The sequence below is a fragment of the Coturnix japonica genome, chromosome 7, assembly GCF_054131305.1.
Source record: "Coturnix japonica strain WE chromosome 7, WE-NBRP24, whole genome shotgun sequence".
NCBI lineage: Eukaryota > Metazoa > Chordata > Aves > Galliformes > Phasianidae > Coturnix > Coturnix japonica.
Genome location: NC_140669.1, coordinates 10,242,934 through 10,261,497, shown reverse-complemented (window position 1 = coordinate 10,261,497; position 18,564 = coordinate 10,242,934). Strand labels below are relative to the sequence as shown.

Below are 18,564 nucleotides of genomic sequence, written 5' to 3'. Positions count from 1 at the left end.
CAGAAAGATATACACGTATATATATAAACTAATATATATATATTAATTTTTAATTGCACTGGAGACATAATTTTGCAATGTTCTAAGTATTTGTGAGTCATAGCCAGACAGAGAACAAACCTTGTAGACCTGCAGCAGGTTACAGCTGATCCTCGCAGTGAAATACTAGTTTTGATTAGGAGAATGAATGCAATGCTTGAGGGATTTTTCTCTGCAGGTGCTTCCCACAGAAGCAACAAAGCAAACAGAGCATGTTACACATACATCTCTTGGGGGAACCATCAGTAATTACCAAACAGCCATCACAAGTAGTGTCAGTCTGCAGCATAGTTTTGGCTTGTGTTTGCAAGCAGGTGTTTCTCCAAAAGGGAGAAAGGCAAAGTCATCTTGATTTTACACTGAGCCCATTCACATTTGCTCAGAGCTGTCACAAGCAGCTGGGGCCCAGCTGTAACTCTCTGGGTTATACAATGCTTCTTGTAAGGAAACAGGGAAGCCATTTTCCTCGCTGTCTTACAAAGGCATCCAGTGAAGTGCAACAAGACAGCCCCCTTGTTGCTGCTTCCTGGGAGTACTCATTTTTATCCAGGCTTCATTATTTTGGTGGAAAGAAACGTAACCAAGAAAGAATAAGCAGAGAAATGAGTGAGAACCTCATCGAAACCAAGGTCTGACTCACTCTGTTACAAATGAGATGACAGCTGATCACCCTTGCATACGGAGTGCCCAGGGGACTTTACGTATTTATTATTTATGCCCAGAGACCGGCATTCTGTAAAATGAAAATAGCCAATTAATCACAGGCATATTTTGGCAAGCATTTACCAGCGATGATCTTCAAGTCTTAATCCAGGCTAACAAAGCCCCAGCGTCCCCAGATGGAGCTCATTAATCAAACCTGATGATTACCTGTGAGGGGACGCTGCGGATCTCCAAAGAAAACGGGAATTAAAGTTTGCTTCAGAAATGGTTTGTCAGTTCTTTTGAATACTGGAGAGATCACTGAGGAAATCTAGCGGTCTAAAGGGGGAAAAGGTGGGGTTTTTGTTCGTTTTTTTCGGGTCCATCTCTACACAAGAGCAGCGCGGAACCGGAATGGCGTCCGGCGCCGCCTCTTCCCTCAGCCCCGCTGTCTCTCATCCCGCCGCTGGGTGGCGCTGCCCGGGCTCCAGGCGCTGACAAGATGGCGCGGGGCGGCAAGGTGAGGGGAGATAGGGGGGAGATAGGGGAGGAAAGGTGGTTTTTCTTGTCCCTGTGTGGTAGTGGCCGCATATTCATCCTCCCGCTGGGCCTGCGGTGTTGTTAGTGGAGAGGTTTTGCCGTAGTACGAATGCAGTTCGTTCGTTTGATGCGTGGGGGAGTTGTGTTGTTGTGTCTTTTGTAACAGAGCTGAGTACCTGCTGGAGGAGCGTGTGTGTTTTTAGGCTTAAGAGCTGCCGTAGCCGTGTGTCAGCTGCACTGTAACTAACTTTAGTGATGAGAGCTTGGAGATGAATAACTTCTCGGAGTGGTGATGTGGTGGCTCGGGGGGGTGGTGCACTCACTCTGGAGGTGCTCGAGAACCGCGTGGATGTGGCACTGAGGGATGTGGGCAGGTGATCTTAGAGGGCTTCTCCAGCCTTAATGATTCTGTGCCACCTTAGCAGGTACTGTGAAAGGAATGCCTTGTTTTTTGTTGTGTTTCTTTCCTAGTCAGCTATAGTGCTGTGCCTGGATGTAGGTATCACAATGGGCAGCTCTGCTCCAGGGGAGGAGTCTTCACTGGAACAAGCCAAGAAGGTTATAACCAAGTTTCTGCAGCGACAGGTATTTGTGACTCAGTTCATCTCATTGTCTGCCTAATGTGGGTGTGTATGGACCTGTCTCTGTTACTTCCTCTGCTTTGTGTTTTCTTGTTACAGGTTTTTGCTGAGAGTAAAGATGAAGTTGCTGTAGTTTTGTTTGGCACAGGTGGTACTAAGAATGACCTCGCCAGTGGGGATCAATACCGAAACATAACTGTACATAGGTCTCTAATGCTACCAGATTTTGGCTTGTTAGAAGACATTCAAAATACGATTCGGCTCGATTCTCAACAAGCAGACTGTATCCTTTTGCTGTAGAGGGCTTGAACTGATTCAGTTAAGGAGAAGCGTGAAAGTCAGCGTTGTGAAGTGGGCTCAGGTTTGCTTCTGCGTAAGGGCTGTTAAAAGTTCAGCTAATTTGTGGTTATAAATTTGGTCACAAGCAGATTAGCTACTTTCCTACATTCTTTTAACCTATTACAAATAGCCTTGGCCCTAAGGAATCATTGCTTTAATAGAGTGTTCTTTTAATTAAAGAGAACGAAGGTAACAGTGTAGTTTTAGGCCTCAAATAAGCTATGCATTTCTAATTGTAGCATTGCAGCACTCGGTTTATTCTTTTGCATCAAATTAAATGTTTTTCATGCATACCTCATATCAGCAGAAGTATCAGAAGCCAGACTATATAGAATTAAATCTGACAAGTCTCTAAGCATTTCTAATCTTGCCAAATGTCACTTAGTTTTGTGAGTTGTTTGTTCTATTAGCTGCATAAGGTGAATTTTAAAAGAAAGCAGACTGAAGAGTGCTCCCTTGTGTTTCACTTAAATACTGTTCTAAGTTCTTTGATTTTCATTCCTTTCTCTGACCACATCAAGATAGTTGTAAATTCCCATCAGGCTGCAGAATCTGTTTCAGCTAACGGTGTGGCCTGGCCAGTCAGCTGTATCTTAGCAGTAGAGTCGTGTTCCATCTTCTGGGGGTGAGTTGATTTGCTCACAATGATAAAAATATGTTCCTGCTGAAAGTTATGATGAAGTGGAACCTATTGAAGGATTGTTAGCTGCAGATGCTTTAAAGGTAAATTAGCATGAGGAAAATGATAAAAGTATTTTGAAATTAGGAGGAAATTTTGTTTGTGGGTGAAGGCAGAGGATAGTTTAGTAGACAAAACATCTCTGTGATGTGATTAATATTCCAAATGAGATTTTTCCTTAATTTTGTTTAGTTCTGGATGCAATCATTGTGTGTATGGACTTGCTTCAGAAGGAAACATTGTAAGTATGTATCCTAAAGCCTCTAATAGAATTCTGAATTAGGGCTTTGGAGCTGACCTGATTTGATTGTGTAAATATAGGAAATGTTTTGCTTTAAAGTAACCAAACAAGCATCATGCTACATAATTCTGTCCCTGAAGAATCCCTAGGAAACATCTGTCTTCCCTGGACAATCTACAAGCTTTGATTCAACTGGAAACTATGCAATAGATGGCTGAAACTACTAATGCCATCGTACAAAGCACAAGTGCTTTACTTAAATAGTGTCACTTTTCTTGTGATCTGTTTAAAAAAAAAAGAAAGTGAATCAGATGTTAAAAAGCATAGGAAAGGACTAGTACGTTTACACGAATACTGGCATGACTTAAAAAAAAGAAGAAAAAAACTAGGAAGGTGATGTTTTTTCAGTCTTGCAAAATAAAGTCTGTTAGAGATAACATGACTAAATACGCATAGTGCAACATAAATTTGTGCAAGGACAGAAACACTGTTCTAAGCTGTAGGAACAATGTTGGCACCCCAAGTGTTACTGACTTGTGGACAAATTTACTTAGACTGGAAGTTTGGTTGTTTCTAATGATCAGTGAACTGGTGTTCCAGTAGTTCAACCTTAATGTATTTAATAACATTGTACCTCCGTTGTTCAAAATGATCGCTGCTCATTTAAAAGTAGTGGTTTACAGTTACAGGGATAGAGTCCTGAATTTTGGGGAATTGAAGTGTTCTGGGGAAATCAGATGTGGGTTAAAGTTTACCCAAAATATGAGCAATGATAGAGAGAACAGCTCTTGTTGTTTTACAAGTACTGAATTTGAAAATAACTTAATGGATAATACTTCTTATGTGTAAATGTGTATTTTTTTTTGTATTTTAAGAGGAAAGAAATTTGAGAAAATACATATTGAACTGTTTACAGACCTCAGTAGTCCCGTCAGTGAGGATCAGCTGGAAATTATTGTTGCTAACTTGAAGAAAACAGGAATTTCACTTCAATTTTTGTAAGTATGGATGTGACTGTTATGCACTATGTGATTTTAAAAAGAAGGTATTCATTCTTAATAATGATCTTGAAGGACCTGGTGATCATTTGGTACTTTGTTTCTATAGAGGTGTAGCAATATGTGATAAGTAGTTACATGAATTAACTGTGCAATGAATTACAGTGAACCTAGTCCTGTTAATTAGATGAGGTGCAAATGTATGACACTATGTCTTCACTGTTACAACAAGAATTCCTTGCTTGTTTAGGTACTGATGTAGGCTTTGGTCTGAGGAATTGTTGGTAATGCTGAGATGCATTTGCTGTTGCACATGATGGTAAAAGCACACTGTAGGCCTCCTGATAGGAGTTTTTTCTTAAAAGCAGAACTTTGGGTGTTAACAAGAGCTGCTGGTAACAATTTTGTGGAGGAAATTAAAATTACAATTTTATTTCTGAAGATTTTTCTTATTTATTTTCACTTCTATCTTATATTGGTTAAGGAACAGTAGTGTGAACTTAATAAATTCATTGAAGCCATTTGTGGACCCAAAGCTAAGATTACAGCAAGACTAGACAGGAAAGAGAGAAGGGAAATAATGAAGATCTTGTTATTTTAAAATCTGTATCGTCTTTATTCCCTAATTCTTTGCTGCAGGCAGTCTGAAGTGTGATGCCCAGAATACCTGCAGCAGTCTATTCAAGGCATTACCAATGCCAGTTGGGCCTCAAGTATATTTCTTTGTTTTGTGAGCCATGCAGTTTTTTGTACATAGAAAATGTGAATATTGATACAGATATTGTTTTGGTTGGTTATTGTAATTCAGAAAAAAACCAGCTCTTGCTTCTGTTCTTAGTTTGCCATTTCCAGTGGATGGTACTGATGGACGTGGTGATGCAAGTGCCAGCATATACTCGCAGTTACACCAAAGCTCATTCCCAAGAAAGGGATTGACTGCACAGCAAAAGGAAGGCCTTGACGTGGTAAAGAAGTTGATGCATACTTTAGATGAAAAAGGAGGGCTGGAAGAAATTTACACTTTCAGGTAAGCTTGATTAGTCCTCTTTATAATGCTTTAAATTTACTTTCTGATTTCTTCCCGAAAAAGATTAAACGAATTAGACAGCCACATGTCTTTCAAAGTCAGGTGATCTTATGACTTTGTAACTTGCATTGCTTGCCAGTGTAGAGCTTTGTCAGTAGCTCTAAACTAGGTAGAAAAGCTTGCAGGTTTTACTGGAGAAATGTTGTTTTTTAATGTCTGAATTTAAAGAACTTGTGTTCCTCCATCTCCATTGTTGGAACATTTTTGAGGGACTGCTTCTATAAATGAGATCTTATAGGGTTGTTTTTGAAAGAGTTGGAATCTGTGACGCAATACAGATAGAACACTTTGCTTTTAATGATAGCTTTGTTTCTCGGTTTGTGACTTCTTGTAACTCACTGGCTTGTCAAACTACCACAAACCTTTAAATTAACATTGTTATTTATCATTGTACTTGTGAAGTTTTCTTCCCTCACTCTGTCCCACCAATCTGGTTTGTGTTACAGCAGCCAGTTAAACTATAATCTGAGTGGTAGTATGAATTAGTGCTGAAATGTGTATCACTGTGTATATAATCCATGCTATTCTATAGAGCAGCATCAGCCTACAGTGGGGGGGAGAAAAAATAACAAAAAAACAGGCCTTGTTTTTGCATTAAAAGACTGTGCAGATGAGCGGTACCTTTTTGGGGGCCATTTATCCTTTGGAATAATCCATATGTGTGAAGCTACTCTGCTGGCTTGGCCCCTTCTTTACATAGGTATTTTATCATAGGCCCCTGCTACTGTGTAAGCTCTATTTGTGCCACACTTGGAAGGGTAATCCAAAATCTTTGGATAAATAGGCATTTAGCTAATGGACTTAAGCTTTAGTTGTTTAAGAATATGTGAGGTTTTAGATGCAGTTAAGTTGCTTATCAAGCTTTAAGAAGCTGTGCAAATCCATTTCAGATGGATTCTTTGTTTTCCTTTGTTCATTATCTCTGCTGGTAAAATATTTATAAATAAATTAGTAATGCAAGGAAGGTGAGATAATTTTCTTCTTTTGTTTTAGGGTTTGATAGTCAGGTTATCAGGCAAGGAGTCCTTCTGTTTCCATTCTTCTGGGAGAAATGACTGAAGAGTAGAGGAGACAAGTGTGCATTTACTAGCATTTTAGTGACTGAATAGCCTTTGATAATAGGCAGTGTTTTTATTCTGTAAATACAAGAGATTGAAAGACAATTTAAATAGAGCTTAATTTACATTTTTAGGCATTTGGTGCTTTCAGGTATTTGATTTTCACATTCCTGTTTGAACGTGCATTGAAGTAGTTTTAATGATGCTGTCACAAATTCATTGTAAAAATCCCATATCGACATCTCTTCTGCTTTAAAAAAAAAAAAGGGCATTTTTTTTCTCCCTCCCTTCTTTTCTCCAGGGAAAGGGAAGTCTAACGTTGATCTCATTATGAAAGTTTAGTGTATTTTCTCTTTTTATCATACTTCTGTTAGAGTTTTAAGAAAGTAAACAACAGCTGCAACAAAATACAAACAAGGCAAATACAGCAAACAAACATAAAGCCAAGCTGCTTATCCTAAGAAAGCTGAAAAGTAGAATAAGTGAAATTCCGTATTAGCATTTTTAAGAGTTGTTCTTAGTTTCTGCTAGACAAACTCTTTTAATCAACAGAGGTACGTTCTGAGCTTCATTACAATGTGAAAAAGGGGAGATCAGCACTAGTTTGTCTAATTATCCAATAAAAATAACATTTTTCTGAGCACTTGGGCACTGGAATTTTATAGCAAAAGATCTAATAGAGTTTGCATTAGCTGGAAACTGTTCTGGAGTGCAATAGTTGAGCCTGTTTGATTTTGTAATAATGTCTTATAAGCCACTTTTATTTCCAGCTTCTAAATTTTGGACTCCATTTCTTAAATTTGTGCAGTTGAATAAACACTTTTTGGTATGAGATCATTAAAATTCCCTTTCTTGTATTTTATGAACTTGCACATATGCTGTTTAGGCTAGAAATATTTGAAGTAGCTTGTTTCATTCTAGCTGAATGCTCGGAAAAGAATGAGTTCATTAGCACTGTGTTTAAAAAAAATGTCAGAAGTTAATTACCACACAAACAAAGTCACGTTAATTGAAGCTGGATTATTTATTTCTTCGCTTCCATTGCAGAAAACATTTCACCACTTGGAGAAGTCTTTTCTAATTTCAGTTGTTCAGCGAACTGCATGCCCTAATTGACTGAGCATAGAGAAATGTAAAATGCTTAATAAGCAATTGTGTAGTTTCCTCATAAGACCGATAGTACTGTCTTTATGCCCTAATGTCACACTATAATGAAGACTCAAGATGGGAATAATCTACTCTGCCACCTCTTTTGTTCTTTCTCTTTTCTGACAATGGTTAATGACACGATTATTCATAGAGTTTATTTTCTAATGCTTCATGCCATTTAAGCTGAAACAATTAGTCCCCTGCATCTCCCTGAAGGAAGTGTATTGTCTGTAATTTTATTACAGTTCACCAAAGAGTTCATTACTGTCATCTTGATTCCTTTGTTCAGAGAGAGCATGGAGCGTCTTGCAATGTTTAAGAAAATAGAAAGAAGACCTATACCTTGGCCGTGCAACTTAACTATTGGTTCCGATTTGTCTATAAAGATTGTGGCCTACAAAGCAGTAAGTCCACAAAATCATATATTTTATTGTATGTTAGCAATCAGTTGGGTGCAGCTGCAATTTTTATCCTTCAAGGCAGAAAACAAAACAACAAGAACAAAAACCCACCAAAAGAACAAAAACACCAAAAAAGAAAAAGAAAAAAGAACCTGAAAAAGCATCCAAAATAATGCAGAGATTTTGCATATAGAAACAAGTGTATCTGAAACTCAGGTTCACACAGCAGCTCTTAACTTCACCGTGTTGTATCTGTGTTAACAGAAATTCATGATGCGCAGAAATAGATGTAATTGCCACCTATGCTGTGTGATAATGGTAGGAAGTTGATGAGCTTAAGAATGCTGCAGTTGTGTGTAGCTTTCCATTTGGTATCAGTGCATCTGCAGCATTTGATGCATTGCATCCATTTGGTATCAGTGGTATCTGTAGCTCAATGAGATTTATTTTTCTCTCTTAACTCCTAGGCCTGCATTTGTGTGTAAAATGAGTGTAAATGTTACACCAGTTATCGTTTCAAGTTGCATCTGTTATTATTTCCCATTTGAAAAAGATGTGTTCAACTTGTTTGCTTTATACTGTTGGACAGAGCTTATATGTGGTCTGTTTCATTTGTGTTTTCTTTTGATCCTTCACAGTGCTAGAAAGGAATATATTTAAACACAAAAAGATGTGCGAAGTTCCGTTAACTGAAGAAGTAGGTTACTGTATAGCATGGCAGTATAGATGAATCTGGTGGTGAGATGGAGGTTGATTTGTTATTAGAATCCAAGACTAAAGGTCTTATTGGAACTGTAAGGAGTCAAGGCATATTAAGAAGTTAAAATATATCTGATTTTTGAAGGACAGGCATGTAGCCTTGGAAGAGCCCTCTGTGGGCCCATCTTTTTTTTTTTTAAACTTATAAATATTTTTTGATTGGGATATTCTTCCAAAGCCTGTGTGAGTCCACAGTAAGAATCCCTTCCCCAAGGTGTTTACATACATAATATAGTAACCCTGTGAGTGAGCAATGTGAACCAAGTTGCTAGCCTGAGGTCATATAGCAGCTGGAGCACAGCTAGAAATAGACTTGTGGTATCTACTGCCATAATCCATTCTGTTTTCTACCCAGCTCTACATTTTTTCTTCTCATTTATTAACTTCGCCATCAGTTTCAAAGAAGAAAGCAAGCATATTTACTTCCTTGTAGTCAGGAAATGTTCGTTGATTGCATTTATATGATTTTTTTCTTTTTTCCCTGCCCAGTCCTGTGATGCAGCTTGTATCTTCTGCTTTTTGGAGAAGCTATAGTAAGATAGGGTGTTTTTTTTGTTGTTGTTTTTATACTGCTATGTATTAATGTGATGCCTAATTCAGGCAAACAAACTGAATGAGTGCTGTCTTTTTATCTTTAACATGCACCTTAATACTTTGTCAAGAGTGTGCGAGTAAAGGAAGTGGAATAAATAGCAAGTTGCATGACTTCCACAAATCATGTAGCCCATGATTTATAATAACCACAGCAAATATGCAGTCTATATGATAAAGCTGGATGACAGCTCTCATAAGGATGAAATGGTGTGCTGAAAGCAGTGTAGTAGCAATCAGGGATGTATGTTTGGGCTCTCTTTCACTGGCAAAATAAACTAGTACTTGGTCTAAGACTTTTGTTTGTGATATGGTAAGAATTCTAGATGCAACTGAAACATTAAATGTTCCTTTTCTTCAAATTTGAATCTCAAGATCACAGAAGAGAAGGTGAAAAAAATTTGGACAGTTGTGGATGCTAAAACCCTCAGAAAAGAAGACGTGCAGAGAGAAACCGTTTACTGTTTAAATGATGATGATGAGACAGAGGTTCAGAAAGATGAAACTATTCAAGGTATGACTTCTTTGTGTGCATCCTGGGGGCAGACCAGAGATAATGGCTGTACTCTTATAGAACTAAAAAGTGCTTAGTCGATTTACTCGAAAGTATAAATGTGATTTAAAAATGTAAACTCTGTAAGCCATCTGTCTTCACACATTGTGAAAGTTCTCTTACTTCCTAGTAGTAGGAATGATAGTAATAATACCACAAGGTGGAACTTGGAGGGGACTACAGCTTCCTCAGCAATACAACATGGAAGGCAATCTCAGTTCTGTAGTCAGTGATGTTACCTTTTATTCAAATCTCCAGTGGTGCTGATAACATGAATATTTTCCTAACACTTTTTTTTCCTAGATAAACAACTGCTCTACACAGTCTGCAGAAAGAAATATAAAACAATTCTATTAGCTTAACTTCTCACACAAGTGGTATGGTATGGAGCGGTGGTATTTAGAGTGTTTCTTTCCAAATGCATTAAATTCCTGTGAGGACTGAAGGTCCTAGAAGCAGAACAAAATAATCAACTTTTTAAAAAAAAACAAACAATATTAAGCAAATATGTGATTTTTTATTTTATTCTAGATTTTGTTTCTGAATAATTCTTTTTTTTCCAGATTGCAGTTTGAGTCCCGCATAATTGGGACAAGTCTATTAATTAAAAAGGGCGCAGCTATTCAGATAACAATATGGAATTTGCTGTTAAGTGAATAAGATAAACTTTAAAATGTGGATGTGTCATGCTTTGTTTGCTTTTTTAATTTAACCTTTTAACCTCTGAATTGTAGCAGAAGTGTTTTATAGAAATAGCAGATAAAAATGTCCCCCAAACAGTGCGAGATATAAACTTGTATCTGATTCTTTAGCTGAAGTGACAGGTAAAATTGAGTACTTTATTCTTTCAAAATTTTTATTATTTTTTTTTAAATCCACTTTTTATAGTGAATATTTTGAAGCAGTTTAGACTCTTCTTTGCTGGTGTCTTTGAATTGCCTCAGCTGGAGAAAAGCTGTGCGGTGTTGGTAAAAAGAAACAAAAAGTATGTTGTCAATGGTTCAATAGGAACAAAAGAGACTAAAAATTTCTCTTATCAGTGGTATGATATTTTTCTTAAGGAGCAGATGATGGCTTAGATTCCCATGGATGTTTTGAGAAATGGCATAATTAGACAATATTTTGCATTTGAAACACCCATACAAAAATACCATTTGTTTTATCTGCTTTGTTTGCCTTTCAGTTTCCAGAAAATTTGAATGCATATAGGCTTTTCATCCAGAGATTTGCTTCTGTTTCTTCTGCTTTCATCTCACCTAAGATATGCAGCCCTTGGTCTGTGTCGGTATAATAATTTGATGATGATACAGGGAGGATATTTTAACTTCAGGTGGCGAAATGAGTGATGGGTACAGAGGATAGCTTTGAGAAACGAACAGGTTCCTATTTTATGTAGGTATCCCTGTGATGTAAAGGGAATTAAAAAAGAAATGTATAGAAAGACCACTTACGCATACAAACATTTTGATTTCTTTCCATTATATGATGGTGTATCTCACTACCAATGTTAACATGTTTTGTTCTCTGAATCCCTCGTCATGTCATTTCCTTCTTATAATTTATGCCATGCTTTTTTTCTTCATTATATTTTCAAAGAGTGTTGTAGTCAATTTGTTAAATCTATTCTATGATCATAACTTTGTTAGGCTAGACGTTCAGTTTCTTTATCATCTTTTCTGCTCACTACGAGGGCAGTTATGTTATGTCAAATGATCTGCAAGGAGTGCAATTGCTGTTTATGAAGTACTAAATGATTCTGTAGGGTGTGTGCTTTTTTTTGTTAACAGGAGAAGTAATTTGATGAGCGTGTGGAGTGTAGCTGTGGGGTATGCGTGCATTGTTAAAATATTCAGAGAGCTAATTTCAGTGATGGAATTGTAGGCCCATATGCTTACCAGATGCTCCTCTCTTGTTTTCCAGGGTTTCGCTATGGGAGTGATATAGTTCCTTTTTCCAAAGAAGATGAAGAGCAAATGAAATACAAAACTGAAGCAAAATGTTTTTCTGTTCTGGGATTCAGCAGATCATCTCAGGTACAGTACTAAACTTAGTCAATCTATTGGGTTGTTGCAGACAGTTGATTTTTGTTTGGATTTGTTGAAATTGTGGTCGTGTACTTGATTCCAGAACTGGGAATGGGGTATCTGCAGCCAACTGTAGAGGAGCAGATTATAGTAGATGCAGGTGGTAATGTAGTCTTGTAAAGGAGAGACATCTGTAAAAATGGCCATTCTTCCTTCTAGTGAAGCAAAAGCCACTGACCTCAAATCTCCACGGAGTGACTACAGTTATACTGTAGTTTTAATTTCATCTTACTAACTTACATAGTGATCTACAAAAGTAGATGAATTTCTCTTCTGTTTGGAAGAAGCAGAAGCCTTCTTGGGATTTGTCCAGCCAGGAGTGTGTTCTTTTTATTTTCAAACAAAAGAAACCTTTCCCTTAACATTATAGAAATGTTAAAGAAGACCTGAGAACTAACAGCATTCCTTCTCATTTCCGTAAGGATTCAGTTGTGGATTCTAGCTTTCTTCTGGTTTCTATAGTAAAAATTAAGTGTAGAAGAGTTCACAGAACTAAAATGAAGGTAGAATCATTGAAAAGCTTTCCATTATCTCAATAAGATCCTCAGTGTTTGTGAATAGATGCATTTGTGACTAAATTAATGCTACAGGTACATCTATTTTACCTGGAAAAACTTAGGTAGAGGCTTACCAAAACTTTTCCAGAAGGAAATGTGATACATGACAAGAATGCACAGAAGTGCATGCCATTAATTCCTAGAAGTTTGAAGCTGCCTTTGCTTTTTCTTTTCCAAGATATTGCACAGGGTGACTGGAACTTTATCTTGGAGTTCACGGCACCCAGTCCTTTTCATGCTCAGTGCTGAAGTGAGGCCATAGGGTAGCTCTGCCTTCTGCTCTGGAAGTTTTTAGCCCTTTTGCTCCTTTTTGAAAAGTCTCAGTGCCTGTACAAAATAGAACCCTTGATAAAAGGCTGAGCAACCATTAGCTTTACCAAGAAAAAAAGGTGCTGATGAAGTAGAGGAAGTTTCTGCAGCAGCTGTCTCCCTGTTGTAACTAAACATTTCTGTACAGTTGGCACAGAGAACCCTGTGTACTACTACAGATACTGTTAGACTGTTGTGGTGTGATGATCTAAAGCATATTGACTGAGTAAGCCAGGAAGTTACACCGATGAACTGAAATGAGAATCCAGCTTAAATAAGACCTGTAACCTGGCTGTTCCTTAAGAATGCAGATTTTAAAATAGCTCAAAAAAACCTCAGCACAATAACTTATGAACTGAAAGTAATCGTTTAAGGAAAAGCATTGTGCTTGGGCTTATACACACTAAAGTGGCTGGGGCGGGGAGAGAGTGGGAGCTGCTAAATGCGGTACCAAAAACTGGATCTGACATGTTGAAACCCTCTGTTCAGACAGCAACATTCACAAAAGAGATTTATTTTATTTTTTTCTTTTTGCATCTTTCTTGCATCTTAATAGTTTACAGCTGAGTCTTACTATCTGCATTATTTTCTGTAAGATGTATTGTACCATGTGGCTGCGTTTTCTTAGCTGGAAACTGGCCTCCTATTTCAACTTGAAATCTCTCTTTTATTGAAAAGAGAAACTGACTTGAAAGCAGATGAGAAGTGTCGTGCTCCTGTAAGTGAGCAGTCCTTTTCTATGCAGTCTTTTTCCCCTGTTGGTCAGATAGTGCAGTAATGCTTCTGAACTGCCTCCATGTAATTTATTGCAGGAATAATTTTTTTTGATTGCGTAAGCATGCCTTAAGGAAGTAAGAACTTTTTGTGTTTTTCAGTGCACAAAATAGGTATTGCTTTTGACATTTTTTTACCATGGATTTAATGACAAACAGGAATGGAATTACATATTAAATAATGTATGCTCTGGTTCTGTAACTGGAATTGAGAGTATTTAAGCCCAATAGTAGTTGGATATACCTCAACAGAATGGAATTATTTTGGTTGCAGGATTAAAGTTACATTGTACTGATAATGATATCAGGAGGTTTTCAGTGATGAGTGGAATTTAAGACATTTGCTTTCCTTATGTTTTGACTCTCGAGTTTTATTGTTTGAAGTCATGTTACTAACACAGTTCAAATGTAGGTTTTATTTTAATTTTAATTTAATTTTATTAAAAAATATAAGGAAAAAAAATCAGAGGAAAGATAACTACAGAAACTGGAACAGCTCTGAATTCATAATTAAAGAAGGAATAGAACCACCTCATATTATTTTCTTAGTTATTCTCATCCCTCAGGAAAAAAAAAGATCAGAGGCCGCTTAAACTTTGATTTTTAATTTATAAGCAGTGCTGTGTAAAACAAAAAATAATACTTAAAAATATTGCAAAGGACCCATTTCTTTGGCAAACAAAAAAGGTGATGCACATTTCAGATATTGATGTGGAGCATACAAATGCCTGAGCCTTTTAAGACAGAAGGGCAAAGAATAATTGAAGGCAGAGTAAATTGAGTTCAAGAATTGTGCTGTAACATGTTAAACAGATGTGCTGTGATCCAAGTTGTCACTGAGTTCAGCAGCATTATGCTAATTTGCTAAATAATGAAACTGTGTAGTTTGGAGCTAATATAATTTGGGGAGATTTTCTTTAACAAGGAAAGGTCATTTTCACAAGTGCAATATGCTTTCTTTGACAACTGTTGCACTATTGCACTGTTTCTCTGAGCGTGTCTCAGCCTCTGCAGCTCTGGTTATTGGAGCGATGCCCAGTAGTGACACTTCTTTTTTCAGTCAGCCATGTTCATGAGCAGCACACACTCTGCTAACAGAAGTGCTGCTTTGCCGGTACAGTTGTAAATACTACACAGTGTTCTTAAACTAGCTTTATTAATTAAGGATGTGACTTTCTTCAGTTCCTTTTTCGTTTATTTTTGCTAGCAAAATTTTAATAGAAGTAGCATAGTGCCAGTAAGGTTATGTGTTTTATTAACTACTGCAGCTTTCCACACTGACTTATTATTGGATGTTATCCAGACTCACAATAACTACAGGTACTACAGCCTCTTATTCCTGCTACTGACAGGAAGAACATGGGAATATTTTGTGGAATATGGCTGAATATCCACAATGAGTGAAAAATGGAAATATGGAATATACACAAAGCCTTAACCTCTATGCACAGTGGTTAGGTTCTTTGGCTTCTTGTTTGAGTAATGTTTTGGTTGTTCAGTAATTTACTTGGTCTGGGTACATTTGTTTTACATCAGGCTAACCTCTGACTGTTTCTATCTGTAGATCCAGAGGCACTGTTACATGGGCAACCAGGTTCTCAAGGTCTTTGCAGCGAAAGGTGATGAGGTGAGATGAACTCCAGTTTAATACTGAAAGTGATTTCAAAGAATCATAGAATCATTAAGGCTGGAAAAACCATCTTAAGATCATCTAGTTCAACCATCCACCTACTACTGATATTGCCCACCAAACCATGTCCCTTCAGTACTGTGTCTACATGTTTCTTGAATGCCTCTAGGGATGGTGAATCAACCACCTCCTTGGGCAACCCATCACAGTGCCCGACTACTCTTTAAGAGGAGTGGTTTTTCCTGATATCCAACCCAAACCTCTCCTGGTGCAGCTTGAAGCCTCTTGTCTTGCCACTAGTTACCTGGGAGAAGAGGCCAACCCCCACCTCACCATATCCTCCTTTCAGGTAGCTGTATAGGGCAGTAGGGTCTCCCCTGAGCCTCCTCTTTTCTATACTAAATAATCCCAGTTCCCTCAGCCATTCCTCATAAAGCTTGTGCTTCAGACCCCTCATCAGCTTTGCTGTCCTTCTCTGGACATGCTCTAGGGCCTCAATGTCTTTCTTACAGTGAGGGGCCCAAAACTGAACTCCGTATTGAAGATGCTGCCCCACCAGAGGGGGAATGATTACCTCCCTGCTCTTGCTGGCTACACTGTTTGTAATACAAGCCAGGATGTCCTTCACCTTCTTGGTTAGTTTGCCATGGAATACAAAAGAAAGCAGTGGTGCTTGAAATTGTTCCTTCTGCACTGGTAAAACTGAAGCATTCTTAATGCAACTTGCTGTCTTGTACCATTGTCCATTAAAATGAAAAGTAGTTTGTACCTCAAATAAATACCGTGTCTTATGAATAATGAGAAACCTGTAAATATTGTTTGTGCAGAGGCACAGGGAACTTGGAGTTGGTGACTAAGTTCATTTTCACACAGACCATCCTACTATTTAGAACAGACCTCCAAGTTATTTTAAATGTGAGAAGTAAGAGCATCACTGTAGTACTTTGTATTTGATTCAGGATCTGACTTGTTCTCCATTTGTCTCATAATGTTTCTGGAAGCTCTTCATGCATAGTATGAATGGTGGTACATGCGGAATCTAAAGCTGATGCTCGGCTTTGAATGGACCCACTCATGATAGGATTTGATCTTTGTTTCTTCTTTTTCAAAATTTTCATGTTTAAAAAAAAAAAAAGTTTTGTGAACATGAAGTTGTAGTTGAAAGTGCAATTGAATTCACTGTGGAAGGTATCTTTCAATAGACTAATAGGAACTTGTATGGTTTTGTGTTTGTTTGTTTGTTTTCCAGAATGCAGCAGTTGCTTTTTCTGCCCTTGTTCAAGCATTGGATGAGTTGAATGTAGTAGCTATAGTGCGTTATGCCTATGATAGAAGATGTAACCCACAAATTGGTGTAGCTTTTCCATGCATTAAGGATACATATGAGGTAACTTTTCACCTTTACCTTTTTTTAGAGACATTCTTTAGAGATGCTAATACCAGTTAATAAATGATTATAATTGAACCATGCGAATTTGCAGTGTTGTATAATACCAGACGAAAACACTAGTGTTCTTATGACATAACGCCAAGTCTTAGGACAAGGAGGTGACAAATAGTTTTAAGTAAGTGTCTTTGGAGAAAAATAAACAGAAAAGTAATAATATATATTTATAATAGCATTCTCTGCATTAGAGATTTGAATAAAATCGATCTGTTTTTTAATAGTAATTATTTCATTTTGTTATTTTTGAAATCTCAGTCTGTTGATATCTAGAAGAGGCGTAATCAGGTATTTAGACAAGTTACCACTGTTTTCTTGCTGTGTACTGTTCAAAGTTGTATTAGATTCCTTCTCTGACGCTAACTGCATGTTTATTTCCAGGTTAGTAATGCTTAGTAATGCAGAGTTTAGGCATGTACTTGGCATTTCAAGCATGTCCAGTTACTCTGGTGTCATTAGAATTCTAAGTCAACTGGGACTGAGGGGAGGAACTAACAGCTCTTCAAGCTGCTTCTTAAAGTTGAGAGTCAGGAAGGCAATTACATAAAATACTTAAACAGATACTTAAAGATGATGAAAAAAGATAAAACTTCTATTTATTTTTTTTTAATTAAAAAAAGGAAACACACCATATCTGAAATTTTTTTTTATTTTTTTTTTTTTTAAGTTTTGTAAGACCCAAAAAGACATAGTTAGTTAGAATTTTTGCTATGTATGTTTCCATGGATCTTTCTTGAGAGACGACTGAAAGAGCTAAATATATGTAGCATGGCTAAGCAATGACTAAGGTGGGGGCGGACATAAGTCTTCAGGCTTATGAAGGCTATAAACATAAAGGATGGAAAGGAGTTATTTAGGGTAGTATACACTGGAGGAGGTATTTGAATAAAGGGAAAATTAGCATGAGAATGTTGGGGGGGGGGGGGGGGGGAAACAACAAAAAAACCCTTTTTAATACAGTAAGCTGTGATAAAACCACCCAAAGCTTCAGCATTTAAAACGTGGCTGGATGGAACTTTGTGCAAGAAAAAGGTGTTAGATGACCTCAGGGGTCTTTACTCAGCCCATAGTAAGTTAAGAAGTGTAGCCATCACTGTATTCCAAAATAATCCTGTGTTTTTACTGCTTAAAATCTGCCTTTTACTGATTTTTACCCAGTAAAAGTAAGAGATCTGTGTTTTTATTGCCCTAATGAATCACTTGGGATACTTCATGTAGATATATATTTAACTTCGTGCTCATTTTTTTCTTTTTGGATTTTTCTTCTGTTTTCTGTTTCAGTGTCTCTTCTATGTGCAACTACCATACATGGAAGATGTACGACAGTACATGTTTTCATCCTTGAAAAACAATAAGAAATGCACTCCTACTGGTAAGGTAATCCTTTCTTGGGCAAGTGGACAAATACTATAATACTCTTTGATTAAGACATGTTAAAACAGCTGGAATACTTGGCTTTCTGATGAAATTGAATGCTTTGGCCTTTTTTTTTTTGATGCAGGGGGGAAAAAAAAAGCCACTACAACAGCCCTTTTAGAATAAGTTCTAGTGTTGCCACCTTGAAGTGTGCAACAAGTGTCTAAATTACAGAAGTTCAGTTGCAGGCTGAGCAGACCAGAGAGGTTTGTGGACTGTCTTTCAAAGCTGTCTTGTTGAATGAATTCTGACTCAGATTTTACAATCATTAGTCTCACAGGATTTCTGTGGCAGACATTTGAGAGTTGGTGCTCCACGACCCTTGAGCTTGTTTGGGAGACTAAATGGCCAAGTTGTGCGGGATCTGCAGTGTGTGATTGGTTAGTTATGATTAGAATGGAGGAATAGCTCTAAGCAAGCTGGTTCTTCGGTTGCTATCTGAACTGTTTTTTCTATGCTCTGGTATTTTTTTTTAATTTTTTTTTTTTAATTTTTTTGAAGCATTTACTTACTTGTGTCCAGATTCAAGGGAGAGCATCTTTGAAGAACTATACAATATGCAGCCATGCAAAGCTTGACTCAGTGTTCTGTGAATTTTCACAGCAATGAGCATAAATGGATGCAGTTTGAAATCCACTTTTACTTCAGTTTGTGGTGTGATCCATTGAATGGGCATCTGCACATCAGGGTTTTA

The 18,564-nt window shown here is 37.4% G+C and overlaps 2 protein-coding genes across 7 annotated transcripts in view; one reads left to right on the top strand and one right to left on the bottom strand.

The window, feature by feature from the left end:
• Nucleotides 1-1,131, bottom strand: part of PECR (peroxisomal trans-2-enoyl-CoA reductase) — a 30,963-nt gene extending 29,832 nt beyond the window's left edge. For all 6 annotated transcript variants that reach the window (XR_014947884.1, XM_085552249.1, XM_015868696.3 and 3 more), the window contains exon 1: nucleotides 910-1,131. The gene's annotated coding sequence lies outside the window, so the exon portion shown is untranslated. The remainder of the gene's footprint in view (nucleotides 1-909) is intronic.
• Nucleotides 1,132-1,163: 32 nt separating this feature from the next.
• Nucleotides 1,164-18,564, top strand: part of XRCC5 (X-ray repair cross complementing 5) — a 41,836-nt gene continuing 24,435 nt past the window's right edge. Inside the window, exons 1-12 of the mRNA XM_015868686.3 lie at nucleotides 1,164-1,201; nucleotides 1,693-1,806; nucleotides 1,902-2,085; nucleotides 3,013-3,061; nucleotides 3,937-4,059; nucleotides 4,898-5,086; nucleotides 7,643-7,757; nucleotides 9,480-9,618; nucleotides 11,578-11,690; nucleotides 14,945-15,007; nucleotides 16,260-16,397; nucleotides 17,736-17,826. Coding sequence (XP_015724172.2) covers nucleotides 1,184-1,201; nucleotides 1,693-1,806; nucleotides 1,902-2,085; nucleotides 3,013-3,061; nucleotides 3,937-4,059; nucleotides 4,898-5,086; nucleotides 7,643-7,757; nucleotides 9,480-9,618; nucleotides 11,578-11,690; nucleotides 14,945-15,007; nucleotides 16,260-16,397; nucleotides 17,736-17,826 — 1,336 coding nt within the window. The 5' untranslated portion in view covers nucleotides 1,164-1,183. The remainder of the gene's footprint in view (nucleotides 1,202-1,692; nucleotides 1,807-1,901; nucleotides 2,086-3,012; nucleotides 3,062-3,936; nucleotides 4,060-4,897; nucleotides 5,087-7,642; nucleotides 7,758-9,479; nucleotides 9,619-11,577; nucleotides 11,691-14,944; nucleotides 15,008-16,259; nucleotides 16,398-17,735; nucleotides 17,827-18,564) is intronic.